Source organism: Scomber scombrus, chromosome 20 (genome assembly GCF_963691925.1).
Source record: "Scomber scombrus chromosome 20, fScoSco1.1, whole genome shotgun sequence".
In the NCBI taxonomy this organism is placed as follows: domain Eukaryota; kingdom Metazoa; phylum Chordata; class Actinopteri; order Scombriformes; family Scombridae; genus Scomber; species Scomber scombrus.
The window spans coordinates 6,125,150-6,143,804 of record NC_084989.1 but is presented as its reverse complement, the minus strand read 5'-3'; the positions used below and the strand labels follow the sequence as shown (position 1 = coordinate 6,143,804).

At 44.3% G+C, this 18,655-nt stretch overlaps 1 protein-coding gene across 2 annotated transcripts in view; it reads left to right on the top strand.

The window, feature by feature from the left end:
- Positions 1-2,425: 2,425 nt before the first annotated feature.
- Positions 2,426-18,655, top strand: part of nrp1a (neuropilin 1a) — a 61,828-nt gene continuing 45,598 nt past the window's right edge. Inside the window, exons 1-3 of one of the 2 annotated variants that reach the window (XM_062441751.1) lie at positions 2,426-2,581; positions 3,999-4,434; positions 5,978-6,152. In XM_062441751.1, the coding sequence (XP_062297735.1) occupies positions 4,332-4,434; positions 5,978-6,152 (278 nt within the window). In that variant the 5' untranslated portion in view covers positions 2,426-2,581; positions 3,999-4,331. The remainder of the gene's footprint in view (positions 2,582-3,998; positions 4,435-5,977; positions 6,153-18,655) is intronic. The other variant, XM_062441752.1, reaches the window with a different exon arrangement.

Genomic DNA, 18,655 nt, shown 5'->3' with positions numbered 1-18,655 from the left:
TAATGAAATCAAGTCCACTGCTCACAGGAGCCATAAAATGTTTGCTTTTGTATCTGAGCTAATTATTCATCGGGGCTGTACTAAAGATTAGCGCGGATGTACATATATGAAGAAGCAAATCCTTTAAATGGCTCTTTTATTGTTCCTCTATGACTCCCCTCCTTCATTTTAGATACGGCACAGGCAGGCACCCTTGTGAAATGACTAGAAGCCATTGTTCCTGTGTTATCCGGAGGACACGAAAGGCTTGTTAGTGCTGCCTTTGATAGAGATGCCCTGCACCATTTTAACATTTGTGTTATCAGTAAGACAGAGAATTACCAGGGCTGTGATGGGAATAAAGCCATTCGATCCTGTCTCTTGCTCTCTCTCCCTCTCTCTCTCTCTCTAGGAATAAAAAATAATAATGTGCAGGGATTCTTGGCTTATCTTTGCTCCATTGTGTCACAAAAACTTTTCAAAAAGGGGGACATCTTAATGCATGTCAAGCTGCTTGTGTCTCTCTGAGGGCAACACACGTCTTAGAATGGAGCGACGACAATAAGTAATACATAGAATTATTTTTTCATCGCTGCTTCAAAGAAAAATAAGAGAACGCTCCATGCTGCAATGGAAATCTGACTAAAATACATACTGAATACAGTGATTAAGTCTGCAACAACCTTTAATCAGCGCACTTGTTTGTAAACCCAGCAGCAGCACACAGGCGGTACAGTAAGGTGAGGCTGAGGAGCAGTGGGTGGCTCTCTGTGAGTTGCTCACCAGCTCTGATGCCCCCTACAGGGCACAAGGCTACAGGGCACTAAAAGGGGGAACTTTGAGCTACATGAGGAAAATAATAATAACAGGAATACTGTTTTAGTTTTAGTTCCCCTTTCTGGAGCATTGCACAATAAGATGAAGTATGAATGGATGTTTTGAACAGAAGTGTCATTTTGTTTACTGTACTGGTATTATCCAGTTTTAGAATTGTTTATATCTTACAACAAAAATGTGATGATACCAAATGAGGGTGTGTGAATGTGTTTATTACTGTAAGAGCTCCTTCATAATTAAAACTGTGGTGAGTCCTGCCTCAAGATTGTAAGGTTCATCCTATCTTTTAAACCTGCAGAATCTTCTCCTGTCCTATCTGATGTTCAATCACATGTTTAACTGTGTTTCATTTCCAATGAAACTCCCTATGAGTCATTAATAACAGCAAACACTGCAGGGACTTTTCATTTTTATTTTAAATGTATCACTAATATCATGTGGTAAGGTCTGTGGTTTGTGTCACATCTCACACCTTAAATGTCACTCGTGTCCAGATCATGTTCAAATATACATCCGTTGTCATTTAGGAGTCTGTGTGTATTTTTGGTAAGGAGGCTGAAGTGGGTGACTGACAGGCTGTCCATAACAGCTTCTTTGTTCACTGAAACATTGAATCTCTAGGGCCCCTATAGCCTCCCACAAAGTAACGTCACACCATATAGTACCTCTATAATACTCTTATGATGTTGCCATAAGGACTTGTAATATGTATGCTGCTCAAATGTGATCTTAAAACACTACATTATATTTGATCTTCACTTCAATAACACTACAATACACATAGGGAGTTCCAGATTGACTGTGATATTTGTGTTGAACTCTTATAAAAACTTATGAAAGGATTCTTATAGTTTCTCATAAGGGCAGATAAAGATAAGAAAGAATGTTTGTGTGTGTGTGTGTATGTGTGTGTGAGCCAAAATAATAAATGAATCTCGTTCAAAATGGCTTACGAGTGCCTAGACGCCTGCGGGTTAACGTATTTTATTTGTAATGTGGCTTTCTGATGCGTCCAATAAAGGCTACGAGCTGATAGAGAGCGAAGAGAGAGAGAGAGAGAGAGAGAGACAGCTGGGTGAAATCTGCATCTCGATTGCAGACACACACACACACGCACGCACGCACGCCAACAATCAAGCGCGCCCGCATACTCATCCCTCGTAAAGGGGCGTGTGGAACTGGCACGGAATCAAACTCTCTGCATTTGCGTCAGTGGAGGAGCCGAGAACAGTGGCGCACGGAGTGGCAGACGCGGGGGATAAAAACTTGTATTTGATCGGCTAGGACTTTTAATATTCTCAATATTATTTCCCTCTTGTGCTTCTATATATTTGGGACTGTCTTTTTCCCCCTCTCACGCTGGCCGGATTTCACTTGTGACAGCGCTGAAGGAGAGGGAGCGAGAAAAGGAGAGAGGGAGAGAGAAAGAGAGAGAGTGACTCGTAGAGCTCAGCCGGGAGGAGAGCAGTCTGTACGCGGAGAGGAGAGTGAGTCTCCGGCCATCGGCTGTGCGTCTTTGCGCGGTGTGGAGCTGGGACTCAATCGGACTGTGCTGTGCTTCTCCCCCCGGTGTTAAATAAGGGGATTTTGGGGGGGAAATAACTTGACTGGCTTTTGTGGACCTCTGGAGAAGACCTGGTATCATATCTTTTTTTTAACAGAATCGGAGGAAGCCTGTCGGATCGTACACTGTGCTCCACGCATGTTGGAAGTGGAGAGAGAGGAGGGCTGGATGCCTGCGGTTTTGCGAGTCCTCAAGACGCAGGTGAATGCAGCTGTTTTTATTTGTCTTATGCTCAGCTTCTACAGAGCTGAGAGAAATATCTCAGCGTTAGTGAGGGTGCACTGAAATGAGATTTTCCATCATTATTTCCGCGATTCCACTCACAGTTTTAATGACATATGCCTGATAAAAATCTGATTGTTAGAGCTTCATTTTCTGCTTTTGAAATTGATTAATTCCACCAAGCATTTTGAAACGAATTCTGTATAACGATGCGTTTGCCTGCTCTGTGTTTTTACGCAGGATTGAGGTTGATGAGTACACGCCAGCTCCGTTCCTTTTTGTGCAGTGTGACCCAGTAAGGGCAGCCCTGAGTAAACGACTCGAGGCTACCATAATTTACGCTTTAATTGATTTCCCCTAAATTTTTCCAGAGTGCCAGATTAATGGTGTCACCGTTGTGAGGGCAAGCTTTAACAGTCGGCGCATCTGGATAGTTACTGGCGCATAAAAGAAATCCCCAAGGACTAAGGAGAAGATACTGTAAGAAAAGAAAGAAAGAGGATAAAAAAAACACTTTCTATTATTTAGCTCCCGAGCAGAAACTAGGCCTATAAAAAGCACCGCAGTTCAGCTTCCATTTGAGCTGCAGAATCAGTCTTTTTGAGGGACAGATGGATTTGGAAGAAGCAGAAAAGGCAAGTTGAAAATTGTGGAGAAGCTGCAGTCTGGTTCGTTATGTAGATCAGTGTGTCACATATAATGATCAGTCACAGAAAGACATGGAAACGGACATCCTGAGGAAATACCACAACTCTATTCCAAATATATGTAAGACTTTAAACGGTTATAATGTCAGATGCGTAATGGTAGCCTGATTTATCTCCTATGATATGTGGTGTATGGCATTATGTCCAATATTGTTTTTTTAATATTCCTGAATAGAGTACTGATGTGATAGGCCTACTACATCTCCCATTAATGCCTTGCTCCCTTTTGTAAGGGAAGGAAGAGGGAGGGAGAGAGAGAGAGAGAGAGAGGGTGAGTAAAAGAGAAAGAGAAAGAGAGAGAGTCATGTCACTTAACGGACTGCTGGTGCTCTGACTCAGTGTGCAGCTCCGCATACATATAAAAAGACACAGGGCTTTTCCCACATAGGTTGGTTATTTGTAATCAAGCCAATCATCAACCTCTCCGAGTCCCCACTCTGAGCCTATAGAAGCAAAGGGGTTGGTGGGGGTGGGGGGGTCACAGTTTTTCGGGGAAGGGGTGTATCCAGTGCCTTTAGAGTCCTGTTTGTATCAAGCGAAGGCGCGTTTAGACAGATTCGGGAATGTCCAGAGCGCACAGCAGCAGCAGCAGCAGCAATAGCAACAGCACCCATACCTAACCTGCTCACACCTTCCGTCTGTCTCTTTACCCCCCCTCTCTTTTCCCTCCTCCCTCACTCCTTCCACAGCCAAGGATTACATCCCACCCGGGCTTCATTTGACGGAGTAAAGGACGTAAAGGGAGTGGAGTCGTTTCTTCATATATCGTGTGCGCTTTGGCTTCTTTGGAGAGGATATGGCACGGACGGCGCATGAGAGAAGAGCGCAGCCGACAGTGGAGAGAGGAAACAGGAGCTGAATGACAGGATGCCAGCTACCTGAGCCCGCACTCAGCAATTCTAAACTTCGTTATATACACACAAAAAAAGGACACTTCTTCTTCTTTATTTGTTAAAAGGAGAAAAGAAGAATATTTGCCAGCACACTTTTTGGAGGAGTTTAATATCGGCGTTTTTTTTTGTATGCGTAATTTTATTTTTTGTGGCGATACAACAAGGATGCATTGTGGATTAGTCTTTATCCTGTTCATGGGAATCCTCTTGGTGGTCAAGGCTTTCAAAAACGGTAAGTGTGACATCTGATATCTGTATAAATAATCCTTTTATGTACTCTGCAAGGCTACTAATCCTAATATTTTTTTAAAAGATTAACCTCCCTCTGATCGGCGCTGATCTTTTGGCAAACTCGCAAAGGCGCTCACCTGCCCACCGCCAACACCTAAAAGAAAAAATCCCCCCTTTAATTATTTCCACAGAGACTTATAGAGATACTATTGTTTGATAGTTGGCTTTATAGAGACTTTATTGTAACGCTATTTTAATAGTCTTTTTTATATCTGTTTTATACGCTTTTGCATTGTGAGTTTATTGTCACCCTTTACAATTTATTGCTCTTAAGGCACTGTTTATCTCCCATACCATTAAAATGTCATAGTAAAACAGTTCTATTGTTTCCTATTACTTAATTATACTTACTCTTTAGAGTTGCAAACTATACTAGACTCACATTTAAAAAGTTTATTAAATTATTTGAATCAGTTTTTAGTCGGTTTCTGCCGCAACTTTCACTTACCAAACTGATTTCTGACTTATAATAGAGTTCAAAAAGTCAGCCCCAAGTGCCCGACTTATACAACTTCCCAAGCATGCTCTGTTCTTTCCATGGTTCGTTTCGATTCTATTGCGCATTGATTCCTCGCTGATTTATTCCGATTCATGTCATTTTCGAGAGGTGTTCGCATAGGTTAGAGCAGCAGATGGTGGAGGCTTTCATAATAAAATAATGAAGCGCAAATGAAGAGAGATGTGAGTAGCAGAAGCGGGGCCCTCTGAAAAAAACACACGCACACACAAAAAACAAAGGAATATTCCTTTTAATGATGAAACATATGCTGCACGGAGAAGTTTAAAGGAACAGACTGTAGAACATTTGACTTCGATAAAACAACATACTTTCTTTTGAAGCTTCTAACCTCCATTCAGACTTGTGCGTTATTTATGTGGCTTATATGTTTCCAAACTGTCTGGAAAGCTGTTTCTTTTCTCATTTCAATGTGAGACAGAAGGGTGAATCTTATCTTTTATCTAGACTATTTTATGTTCATATGTTCTGCTCTTTTCTAATGTTATATTCTCACTATACAGCAGACCATCTGTAGTAAGATGGGAAACTTTGTTCCAATTAAACTGTACAATTAGAGGCAGGGACTCTCTTCTATAGATAGAAAGTTGTCTTTTGAAATAATACATGATAGAAATGTTTAACAGCCTCTTTACTTCAATAAAATACAACCAAAATATTCAAATTGAACTTTACTTTTTTCTTAAAAGTATCAGATTCTCAGTTCAATCTTGGTATGAAAATAAAACTGATAATAAATGAAAAGATTAGGTCACCATTTCAGATTTGTATCCTAGCGACATGAGTCCTATAATCCCAACAGCTTGCCTCAGTGTCCTTGAGCAAAACAGAGATTAAGTGATTTAGTCCAGCTGTTCTCTCGCTGCAAACTGCTGTGGATGAGAGCACAGACTAAGTGCCCAAATTTGAAATGTGAGTTTCTTTTGTTTATGTGCCTAAAGAACCCCATCTCACTCTCCCTTTGCAGATAAATGTGGAGGCAACATCAGAATCTCAACCGCCAACTACCTCACCTCGCCAGGATACCCCATGTCTTATCCCCCTTCTCAGAGATGCGTTTGGGTGATAACGGCGCCTGGTCCCCACCAGCGGATCCTCATCAACTTCAATCCGCATTTTGATCTGGAGGACCGGGAGTGCAAGTAAGTACTGCACCAGTTAGCGATCTTGTCTATGAAGAACAGATGTGCCTTTGGAGCCAAAAAGCCAATTCATTCAATCAGGTTTTTGTCCTTGGGGCCCCAATCTGATCTGAAGTTAGTTTTTAGTTGTGAATAAAGGGGACAGTGAAACATTCTCTCATTCTGCAAACATTACGTGAGTTAAACAGTGAAATTAAACTTCTGACAACAATCAAAAACCTCTTCAAGGTACCCATTTGGCCCCCAGACTTCACTTTGGCAACACGCACACACCCTTTACAGATGTATGTGATTTCATATTTGTGTGTCCGTTGAATGAGTGCTGCAGGATTCATATGTGAGTGTGACTCTCAATCTTCCCTCTCCCACATGCCTATTGCACATGAAACTGCGCCATCTAGTGTCCGTAGGCTCACTGAAGCAGTGTTAATGCAGCGCTGCTCTGGCACTACACAGGGCGGCAGGAATGTCTCAGCCAAAGCCATTTGGTTTTGGAATGTCCTCACTTCTCGTCTTTGTGGGGTGAAGTCACAGGGGTATAATATTGATTTGAATTGCTTTTTCTTTTCTTTTTTTGCAAAATGGGCACAGAGGGAGAGCTACGGGGGCCAAAAAAAACTTCAGCAGAGGCCATTAACCGTGGCTACTTTAAAACCCTGTGAGAAAAAATGTCTATCTTAATGAGCCATTCATTTTCATATTACCTTTTAAACTCCCATTACTCCCTAAACAAATGAGTATTTCTAAAATTAGATCACACAAAAAAAATCCCAAAAAACAAGTCTCAGCTTATTTAAACTGAGCAGTTATTCTGTTAATGTCAGACTTGGGAAATAGGGAAGTTATCTGACTCATTTTTCACTAAGTTTCCGGTCAAAAATTACCTTTTTAAAGGTGGATCTCTCAGTGACAGTCACTCACACATCCTCGTTTGACTTCTAAGCCGTGAGCTGTCGCACCCAACAAAAGGCTAAGCGGCTAACCTGTTGTCAGATAGATAGTTTAAGCCGATGAAACCGGAGACAGACAGTAATGTGATGAGCCTGTGTCAGTGTGGCTGCCCCGAGGTGAGCCTTGCCTGGGCAGACTGCCTCGCTCTGATTGCCTGCCTGCCTGCCTGCCTGCCTGTCTGTGTGTGTATGTGTGTGTGTGTGTGTGTGTGTGTGTGTGTGTGTGGTTTGATGCATGTGTCGGTGCCTCTGCCTTCCTCTGTCTCAGCTGTTTGTTTACGCTGCAGGGCTCGGGAGAGTACAGGGCTTTGCTGGATCCTGTTACTGTATCCCCACTCCACCCAAAAACCTGGACCCTCCGCTCCCTTTGTGCTCCCTGAATGGTCCCGGTATCTGTTTGCAGGGTTTGGTTTTTTTAAATCCCGGATTTCAATCCCACTTTAACCTTTCTTTACTGCTGTCAGAGATTTATGACCGGCTGAACGCTGCTTTCTTTTAGAGGTCTGGATGCTCCTTGACACTTCTTTTGGGTCCGATTTCAGCACCAGAGGGACTATTAAACCGTCCAAGATCCTCAGTAAAAAAGAGAGCAAGGAAGGGACAGGAGGAGGAGGAGAAGGAGGAGGAGGAGGAGGAGGTGGGGGGTAGTGGTAACAATGCTCGTGCTAATCAAATTAGTCAGGAATGAATTTCCTGTGTCTAAACACACACAGTAAAAAAGAATTTAGTCCCTTCAGGCTGAAAGAAGGCAGCTTTTTACCAGGTTGAAAGGAGGGCGGGCGCTGAGTTTAGTGATCCATCGATGTATCATTTACAAATTAGCTCTGCTCTTTCATTTACAGCCACTGAATTTGCAGATTGCGGATTGCCAGTTAATTGGCTGCTCATAAATTTGTTAGCAGATGAAGTTTATGTGGTGGATGTGTTTGCATCTGTGAGCGTCTCTCCCTCCCTCCCTCCACTCCTCACTATTTATTTCTCTCTTTTGCCTCCACCCTATGTGCATTACATAGGAGCAGCAACCTGTGTAACTGAGCAGTAATTTGGTCAGAAGGTTATACACTGCATGTGTAGAGGATATGCTAAAACCCAGGCGGACTGCTGTGAAACTTAAGTAAGTCTGTGTTTCATGTGGGCCATGCAGAGATTGCATCGGGAAACGGGGTCGTCCCGACCTCTAATTTTGGTTTCTATTTTAAGAAAGGTGTACTGTTTCATTTATAATGTTTTTCATGGAGCGGTTTTCACGGGACTTTAGTTCCACTTCACAATATGTTCCACCTTGTGTGGCTTCGCTTTGGCTTCATCCAACATAGACAAACTAGTTTCCTTATTCCTCATTAATTTCCAATTATGGCACTATGTAGCATGAGGTATGTAGGTTATTGTGCTAATCGCTGACGAGGCATGTCATAGGTAACTGGATTATGAGCAGAGGGAATAGTTACTTATGCATCTGTAGACAGTAGTTGTGTGTGTGTGATTTGTGTTGGACCCATCAGACTCTCTGTCGCAACTCCACTCACCAAATCAGACCTTACATAATGGAAACTGATGAGAGCCAGAATGGCTTCCTTATCTGATGGACTGGCAGAGTGAGTGGAGGCGGAGGCGGGAGGGAGCTACAATGCATGCTTCAGTGCACTGCCTTGCAATCTAATTAGTGGGCAAATGGAACACACATGCACCACATGTTCACCAACATGGCTGTTATCAGCAAACCAAACAAGAAGCACTCAAAGCGGCGCTTGCAAAAAGAAAAACAGCCTTTGCTGAGTGGAGTCTGTCCGCTGTGGTGTTGTTGCACGTGTGCACTACCCTTGACAGGTTTGTTTGGGGAAGTGCAGAGGCCTGTATCCTGAGAGCTGGAGGAGGAAAACACTTCATCACAGAGATAAGGAGACTAAGTGAGCCCTGCGATTCTGAATGTAGAACGTGTTTACCTTTCACGCACCGTTGTAGACTTTCACAGAGTGGAGCTTCAGGGGCCGCCCTCGCCTTTCTCGCGGCTAATGAAGTTTGAGGCGAAGGCGCAGCCTGCATCAAGGCAAATATTTGAAGTCAATTCGCTCCGAAAATCAGTGGAATGAGCAAGCTAAGCTCAAGTGAAAAACTGAAGTAAATAGACACGCTTTCGCCCGGCTCCCTCCCCGTGCGCCCATTCTCGTTTTCTCCGTGATCTGATAAGGGCTGTCAAGCTCGTCTGACTGTGGCAGCTCTGCCATCTGATGGGAAAATGTAGGTTTCAGTGGATTTGAATTTAAACAAGTGACAGACAGGTTTCACATCAGGCGGATTGAAGGACAATTTATCTCATTTGTAACACAGACCACAGCTCTTATAGTCCGAACAAGATATTCTGTTCAGAGGTCTGATAAAGTTAAGAGTTTCAGTTCTAAACTCACTTAAACAAGAATCTAAAGAATCTTTCATCCGGAGCTGCAGGCAGTTCTCTCCATCTTCTTCCCTCCTGCTGACTGGAAGAGGATAGATATGATGTGCTCTTGACAACATTATGAATCATTGATGGCATCAGATTTGCTGACCAGACCGAAAAAACAGTTTCTTCTTCAGCACACTGAAATCCCTTGCAGCTAGCCAGCCAGCCAGCCAGCCAGCCAGCCAGACAGTCAGTCAAGGCTGCACTGTTTGTTTTGGAGGAGCCAAAGAGAGAGGGGTTAAAACATAGAGAGAGAATACGAAAACTGCCTCAACCCTCACTCATTTCATTGCTTTCCTCTCTGTCTGGATGGTATTTTTCTAGACCTCACAGAAATTCCAGTGTGACAGAGTGTGCAGTAGATGGAGGGGAGGGGGCATGAGATGTATAACAGGGTGGTATTAGGCAGCAGAGATATTTGAGGAATGCCCTCTCAAGCAGCCCTTTGTGGGGGGATATTGAAGGGAAAGTCGGCAAAAAGCCTCTCGCCTCACCACGCTTCAAAAGTCTGCATGAGCCCGCCTGCCTTCAGGTGCCTGTAACTCAAAGCTAGGAAAAGCACTCCTTTTCCTCTTTTTAATTGTAGACCTCTGCCTTCTCTGTTCCTCTGCCCCTTCCACTCGGATCCCCCGCTGAGCTGCCCCCGTCGAGCTGCTTGGCCTGCTGGGAAGGCAAACATTCTCTGCTGTGTAACCTCTACAATAGACATCCTGCCCCCTCCTGGCATTCCTAGCCAGGCCCGGACTCCAGAGAAGACTAACAGGAACTTGGGAAGAGGAGGAGCAGGGTATTACAATACCGTGGATCTATAGTTGGCTCTGCCTTTGTCATGTGGAATCCCACTAACTCATCTCATATGGTGTCATACTGTCCGACAAAGACCGCCACCTGTTTCTAGGAAGTGAGAGTGGAGGACAGAAGGGGCTTTAGGAAGAAAGATCCACTTGGCCACTTTCCCTAATTCCACTGTTAGCCCTCCACCTGAATAGCATGCAGCAGCTCCGTGATAAAAACAAACAGTGGAGCTTCACAGCCGGGGGAGTGTGGAGCAGTATCTCCAGCCCCTCCTCCCCAACTCCTCTCTCTCACGCTCAACCATAGGCAAATAAGGAGAAGTGGGCTGTGGGACCGTTCATCAGCCGTTGTCATGGGAAAAAATAAATAAGGCAGGAACCTTTTTTCTTTTTTAACAGACCTCTGGGCGGTGGAGGCTTTTAAAGAAGGGAAGCGCTTGTGTGACCCCTGGGGGCAGAGGGGGACAGGGGTTTGGAGTGACATGGATTGTTGTAGATACTTATGGGCTGTTAGAGGGACATTTATTTTCTGTGTGCTTCTTTTCAAAGTCGGTGTCAGAGAAGCATCCGTGCTGGTAGAGTTCAAAGCGGCGCCGCCAAAATAAGCACAGAAAAAATAAAGAGCGAGCGGGAGTGGGGCGACGCCGCTTTCTTTTTAACTACCAGGTACGACAAAAGCTGCTGAAATTATGCACCTGGTATTTTTCCACGGCAATAGACTCCCACAGTTCATAACAGTAGAAAATGAAATTACACCTGAAATTACTTTGAAACAGTGCGCGCTGAGAAATCTCAAAGACCAATCTGCTTTTTGAATGTATCTTGTTTGCACTTCACAGCAATTATAGCAAACCATATTTTGTCAGCATGGTGAAACTTCCAGAGACGTGCCCGGATCCTACATTTCCATTCCTGATATGCCATCCCTGTTTCCTACCTGAAAAATGGTAACGGCTAATGAGGCAGGTGAGCCGCTCAAAGAGAAATGAGAAGCTGCCTTGCTGATAAATGTTAAGTGTTCCCCTTGTTAATTAACCAGAGGGCAGAGAAGACAGGACAGCAGACAGAAATGTTGCATCAGAAAGCAGTTGACCTTCACTGTCATTCCTCTCTTTCTTCTCCGTCGCCTCTTTTCAACATAAAGGGTTACTCTCTGGCTAATGAGCAGGATTAAAGTAAAGTAGGTCTGCGCTCATGTGTCCCAGCATGTGTGCAATACATGTATGTGTGTATGTGTGTGTGAGAGAGTGACCGTAGGGTTGAGGGTCTTTTTTTTTCCTTTTTTTTTCTCCATCCGCCGGAGAAGTGTTTCACCTTGGCCGCGGCTTGGAAGGGCAGGCTGATTGAAAAGCTTTCTGGCCGTGGCATCTGCCATCCTCCCCGCTGCTCTGTCACCACTTTGATTCATGCACAACCTGACCACAACCGGGAGGCGAGCCACTCTACCTCACAGCGGGAGGGGACGTCCACTTCACTGCGGAGGAGTAGGAAAAGGAGGAATGAGGAGAAGAGAGGAGAGAGAAAGAGACGAGACAAGGGCCGTGTTCATAAATAACCGGCGGGATTTCAAGACTCGGTCGCATATCTGCGGCAGCACAAAAGCATCATACAGTCTCGTTTTGTTTTTTCATCTCGATGTGGGAGTTAGTGACTTATGTTTGCCGGGGATTGTATGTCACTAAGCTTATTTCTGGCACACAGCTGATGAATTCTTCATCTTTTCCCTCCTTCTCCTTCTCCTTCTCCTTCTTCTTCTTCATTCCAACCCCAAAACCAAGACAAGCTTCCCTATATGGAAGTTTCTTGTGGAACGAAGCCGCAGCCCACATAGCTTAGAGATGTCATTCGTATGTTTTTTTAAACTTTTCATCAGAAACAGATTGCTAGAAAAGGAGTTCACAAAGAGACACAAGATTGGAAGACAACATTTGATAATCCCAGCTCCTTATCTGGACACATATGTATTGACTGTAAGAAAATTCATACTCTTCTCCCTTCCAGCAACGACGAAAAAGCATTAAAAAAAATCGAGGGCTGTAATTCAATTATGCGTTCCTGTTTCCAAAGGACAGTTGGCAATAAGCACCGTCTCCCCCTTGCTCTGCCTCATCTAATATAATTAGCAACAGGTTTTCCTCTCTCGCCTATTTCTCCTTCCATTAAATGCTGATTTCTTCGTTTATGAGGCCGTGTGGAAAACAACTAGAAGTGATAGGGGAGGGTGAACGAATGAGGAACAATTTCAGTTCCTAGCATGTGGGTGGCGGACCAGTAGTCAGGGGTTGGATTAGTTTGAAACCTCCCAATGTCTCACTTATCCGCCGGTCCCAGAGGAGAAAGCAAAGAGAAGAGGCTCTTTAGTTGAATTGATGAGGGAGGTTGTGGACACTTTAATACGGCGTGTCCAGGCTTGTCAGACATGTTTCGTTCAGTGGTCTAACCTTGAATGGGGGGCTCATGATTTTGATTGATGTGGCCATGGTCATACGCGGCATGTTTGTTGCCCTAACGCCCCGGTGCTTATAGATCCACAACGGAGTGGCAGGTGGGAGGGGGAGCTCAGCGGCTATTCAAACAATCAAGCAAACCCCCAGAGGGCCTCCGGGTGAAGCAAAGTTTGTTTGCAATGGGTAAGAGGGTAGGTAGGTAGAAAGTTTAACCGGAGGACCCTCTTGCCTTAGCCGCAGATCCCCGGGGTCATTTTCGGTCACTGTGTTTGCCCACAGCGGGTCGTGGACTCGCTGGTTGTTTCTCCACCACTCAACCTCGGCGTGATTCGGCCGGGGCGGCAAGCAGACAGTGATTGATGGGGCGGTACCCCACTGCTCTCTGATTGAGTTAGAGCCACTCACAATCCCTCGCTTTGTTTGCTCTATGCTTGATCTCTCCTCACTAAATTGGTTGACATTAGTTGTGGTCTTTCTTTTTCATTGCTTTTTTTTTCCTTTTCTCACGGCTTTATTTCTTCTGTTAGATGGCAGTAATTGTAAAAAAAAAAGATCGTAAATTCAGCCTCACAGCAACCTTTTGCAACATTATCACAGCAGGGAAGTGCTGAAAGTGTTATTAGTTGCCTGTACTTCTGGCGCCTGTCCAGAATTCACAGGATGACCCCTGCCAAGGAATCAAGTGACGAGAAGGCCCTTCGTCCGTGCACGCTTACGCAATCTCCTTAAGGATTTTGCCAGAATGAAGAAGGAAACGGTACTACAGGACAAACAGCCTCCAAGTTGGCATGCAAGTTTGATTGCGGGGCCAGTAAATGGAAGAGTCACCTTGCCCTCCAAATGCTGGCAAGAGACGGCTGGCCGTCAGCCCTTAAAATCGGTCCTGTAATGCCAAGCGTTCAGTCTCAATGCCTGGCACTATCGTAGAGATGCACAGCTTGGCATGTGGCCCTCACAGCACGCCCTATTTGGCTTTTATAGTGCTGCGTCATTGGAAAAACCTGAGTCTTTGAAAGCAGCGAGAAGAATGCAAGCCATCAGAGAGCAATAAAGGATGCGGTTTTTAAATATTAATTCTCCAAAAAAGCCGAACTGCATTCAAAGTAAATTGTCCATATCTGGCAACGAACGATCAAACAAGCCACGCTAGCAAATATGTAAGTATTGTTAAAAAACTGCCTTTATTTATTTTTACCATCATCCTTTTCCCCTTCCTGTTATGAACCAGAAATAGATCGTCTCGTCTCAAGGTTGTTCTGTGGTTTAAGGGTCAGGTGTAGTTGCTGCTGGCTGTTTGTGCACATTGTATACACTAAAGAGGACAATCCCACTCTCTCAGGGCCGGTTCACAGCCTCCCCCCCGCTCCCGGCCAAGTGACTGCGTGTCCAGCCAGATGACCGGGTCACAGAGCACTGAGCCCAGACAGCTCTCTGACCCCACCCCACCCCATCCCCCTCCCATAGGCTGCAGGGAGGACAGAGAAAAGAAGGAGGAGGGAGGACGCCTGGAGGGACGGATGGGCCACTTAATTGAATAATTCCCAGTGCAGTTATTACCACCATCGCCCTCCAGCTTCCTAGCCGTTGCGGAGCCATGTGCAAGAATCTTAGTGAAAGAGAAAGACAGAAAGAGAGAGAGAGGGGGAGGGAGAAAGTGTGCTTCATGCCACTGAACCTTCCAATAGACTCATGTTTGTACCCGTTTGCCAACTACCTCTATCAGTGTTTGGACTGTCGCTTTCTTTTGTGTCTGTTTCTTCAACTCCCAACTTACACACCCTCACTCTTTTTTCTCTATCTCCCTCACCAGTCAGTTTCCTTCTAAACCCACCACTCTCATCCTACCCTCACCGCACTCTTACTCTCTTCCTGTCCATTGTGGAGAGAAATTTTTTTTGAACAGCACCCAACGGCTTTACCTCTAGTTGACCTCAGCCTCATATCTCCCTCCTCCTTTTCCTCCCTTCCTCCTCTCCTCTCCTCTCTCTGTGCTCCTTACAGCCTCCTTTGAATGCAGCATGCTCCTTGCACACAGCTCATTACCCGGCGGGGAGCACCGCTAGCTTCCGAAAGCATTAAAAAAAACACAGAGAGATGATCTGCGGTGTGTTTTCAGCTCGATTTTTGGCGAGTGCATATTGTTGCTGTTCTTTTTTCTCCGTGTAGCACTCAATCTGGTCGTTTTAGACTCATGTTAAGTTCAGTAGGTCACTGGCTTAAGGTTGTTTACAATTATCTCCGTGTTTCTTCTTGTCACATGGTCCAAGCATATCCAGTAATAGTCTGTCCCCTAACAAGCACCCCCTTTTTTTGATGACACACCCAAAATAAATGGGTTACTATTATACTGCAGTATAATCCTGAAAACTAAAAAAAAAGTGTCCGAGTGATACTGAAGCTCATTTGTTATTTCTAATGGAAATGTCTGCCAGCAATAGGCCCAAGACATCCAAAGACAAATAATCCTGTTAAAATGTGGCGATGATAGGTGGTGGATGATTGGTGATGGTTTATGGTTTACACAAATTGAATTGTGAGGTTTCATGCTTTTAAAGTATTTAAAGTTTGTGGAGGTTAAATCATAATTGAACTGGATCCCAGCTCCAAAAACCCTGTATTTGGACTTCTGCTTACTGCTTTGAGATACAAGTTGGGGATTGTAGGTCTTTGTATCTTCATTATACAGTAGGTTAAGATAAAGCAGCCTTGTGCTTCCTCCCTCCCTCCCCGTGGGGTGCGCATGTATCTATGGCACTGAGTCCCATAGGTGCTCTGGGAGGGGGGTGAGCAGGCGACGAGAGGAGGGGAGGAACAGTGTGTTTAAAAAAGGCCGTATACGTGTCAGCCATGCTGTGCCACATTGCCCCCTTTGTCCCAGCGCCCTGTTATTTTTACCCTTGACTTCTCATTGTTGTAACGACGGCGTATCATCTGAGCCGTGCCACAGACCCCTGTGGAGGACTCTCTCTTCGCTCACCTCTGCCTGCCCCTTTCTCCTGTGTAATCAGAGATCCTCTCAAATGTCAAGGTGGGACAAATGGGAGCCATTCCCTCTTGTAATGGCCCCAGAAATGGGCTGGAGCGCTTCTCTTTCTCTTTCTCTCCCTCTCTTTTCTTTCTTCTCTCTTTGAGAAAACACACGGGCCTTTTCAGCCATTCTATCTTATTGGCTCGCTTTCTTTCCTAGTATTTTTACAGTTTTATACCAATTTCCTGCCTTTCTTCTTTTTTTTTTGGTCCTTTGTGAATCATATCACAGAGTTTCTGAGTGTGTTGTGTTAACACGTTCAACCTTTTCAGCAGAGGGTGTATAACTGCCATATTGCATAATAGCTCTCAGTCAAAATGACTATATAATGAGGCCATTACTACACTGCAGTTTTACTTCTATGAGATGTTTCTTAGAAATCTACCCAAAGGGTTCGCCGCTTCATTTGCAAAAGTATACATTCAGATCGTGAATATTCATATCAGCATACTAAGACACATAGAGCGCCTGCTGTATGCTAAGCCATTTCATTTCCGAAACTCACTTAGCAGGGAAAAGTGCTAAATGTGTATTTCCATGTTGCTGTGGGCGGTTTTCTAATTAATTGTTCTTACTCATTCTTGCTGTATTCACGATAACAAGATGTGCAATAGAAGAAGATATGTGGGCTGGATGAATATTCTCAACCCTGCTCACAACCACAGCTATGTATTATACAGTTTTCATATAGTCTTGGACTTTAGACATCAGCAATGCACTGCAGATTGATGTGCTTTCACTGATAAATTATTTATGTTATTAAAGTGGTTGCTTGTATTTTTGTGCCGCAGTGATAGATGCTTTATTCACATACTTTGTATGTGCATGAGAGAGCGACTCATTTTCACTTTTTATTTTAAAAAGGGGAATTTATTGGAATATTTGAAGATAGTTTGCTGTAAATAAAAAGTACAAAAATAAAGGTGAAAATCTGATTTCACTGATGTCATTTTGAAACTGTTAAAGACTAAAATGTTAGATAGTTTCAAAAAATAAAATAAAAAAAGCTCACTTAATTAGGTCAGTCATTGAGATCAGATGCTATCTAAAACAACTGATCAAATAACAGCAAAGAGTAAATTTACTACTTCTTTTGTTTCAACCACTGACACGTATTCACATTTCTATAATCACGTTATTGTGACCTATTTGTCACGCGTCACCATTTTAATGAGGGAAGAAGGTCAAAATGTGCATAACAGGATGACTGAAATGTGCATAGCTCTGTTTGGCCCTTTAGGCATGTCACAGATCCAATGGGAATAGAGAACATGTCAGCTGAACATACTTCAGCATTGCCAAAGTTCAAAGTGCAGTCGGTCCTACATGTGAGGTAAGCAGGGGGGGCTTTAGACGGCCTGTTAACAGTGGCAGCTTTTGTGGTCAGTTTTATTTCCCGTGCTTGTTTTTTAGCCCCCACCCACCACCCGCCCCCTCTCTCCAGTTGACGGCAGTGTGAGGCGGCTCTGTGCTGAGCAGAAAGGCCTCCCCCCACCCCCACCCCCACCCACCCTCGGGGCAGAAATCTCCCTCTTGTCACTCTGTGCTCATATATCGGAATAAAGGATTATTGTGCATGTTGCGGAGGGAGGGGGTAGATGCAATAATTGTGTCTAAATAGCCAAATTCATTAATCTGATTGTTGGCGACACCAGATCTCTCGACAGTGTAATTAGGAAAGCTAATGGATGGAGGCACACTAAATCCATCAATGCTAATGATAATTGCTGTTTAGGAAAGCGAGTACGCTTTGCGAACGTGTGGCCACCAAAAAAAAAAAAAAAATCAGAAACAACCACGGCATCTAAAAATATGAGCGAGCCGAGCGTAACCGTGTTGGGGTGTGACACCCAAAGACGCCCCTCTCGGACGGGTGCAGCTGTGCCGAATATCTTTTCATCCATCTTTTTTTATCTTTCCATCCATACATCCATGTGGCGGTGTCGTGGTGAGCAAAGCAATCATGCCCTTCTCCCCTCGCCCACATGAAACCACTTCTGAACCCCATCGGCTCTGATTGGTCGGTGGTTCACCCCGCTGGTGGGTTGCCACATTCTGAGGTCTTCAACTTCTCCAATAATTTTCTGCGGAGTGGAGAAAGTGATTTTTTTCACTCATCATAGTCTAGCTTGAGTTTTAACCATGAGGTCTTTCTTTTCAATAAAAAGCTTAATGTCGGCAACTTGTCTCGGGTTGGGAACATTAAAACGTAGACCTGGTTTACTGCCCTGGTTTTTTTTTTTGTATTTCCTTGTCTGTCCAGACGAGTTGACATGGGGGTCATTACAACTTACAACTGCACGTGGGCCCAGGGAAAGAGGGAACCCGTTATTCTAGCGCGGGTTAATGAATGTCACATGCAAGAACGAGGCAGTAAGGGAAGGAAAGTCGAGAGAGAGAGACCATTTTAGTTCAGCAGCGTAGGTATGTCCCCTCCAGGCTCGGAAAAACTAAGTCGTGAGAGAGATCAGCTTGTCTCAGGGGCCCCTTGAACAAACATTAATGATGTTTTACCGAAGCCCCAAGTGACAGTTTGTTAGCCGCGACTCGTTAACACGTGAATTCTGTGGCTGGACAGTTTTTTTTGACAGCTGACAACAAGCTCCTTTTTTTTCATGCTAACTCTTTCTGGGACTCACATAGCTGTCTCCAAAGTCCGTTATTTAGGCCTTTTTCCCTCTTGTGGTACCCAGAGATGTTTTGACATGTTGTAGGTGGCATGTTTTTGTGCAATAGCAAGTTATACAATGACAGCTGCAGCAAGAGAAATGCTTGAAAAAGAAAAAGAAAAAGAAAAAAAGCGCAGGGCATTTTGTTCTATACACATATGACCTGAAGGGAGAG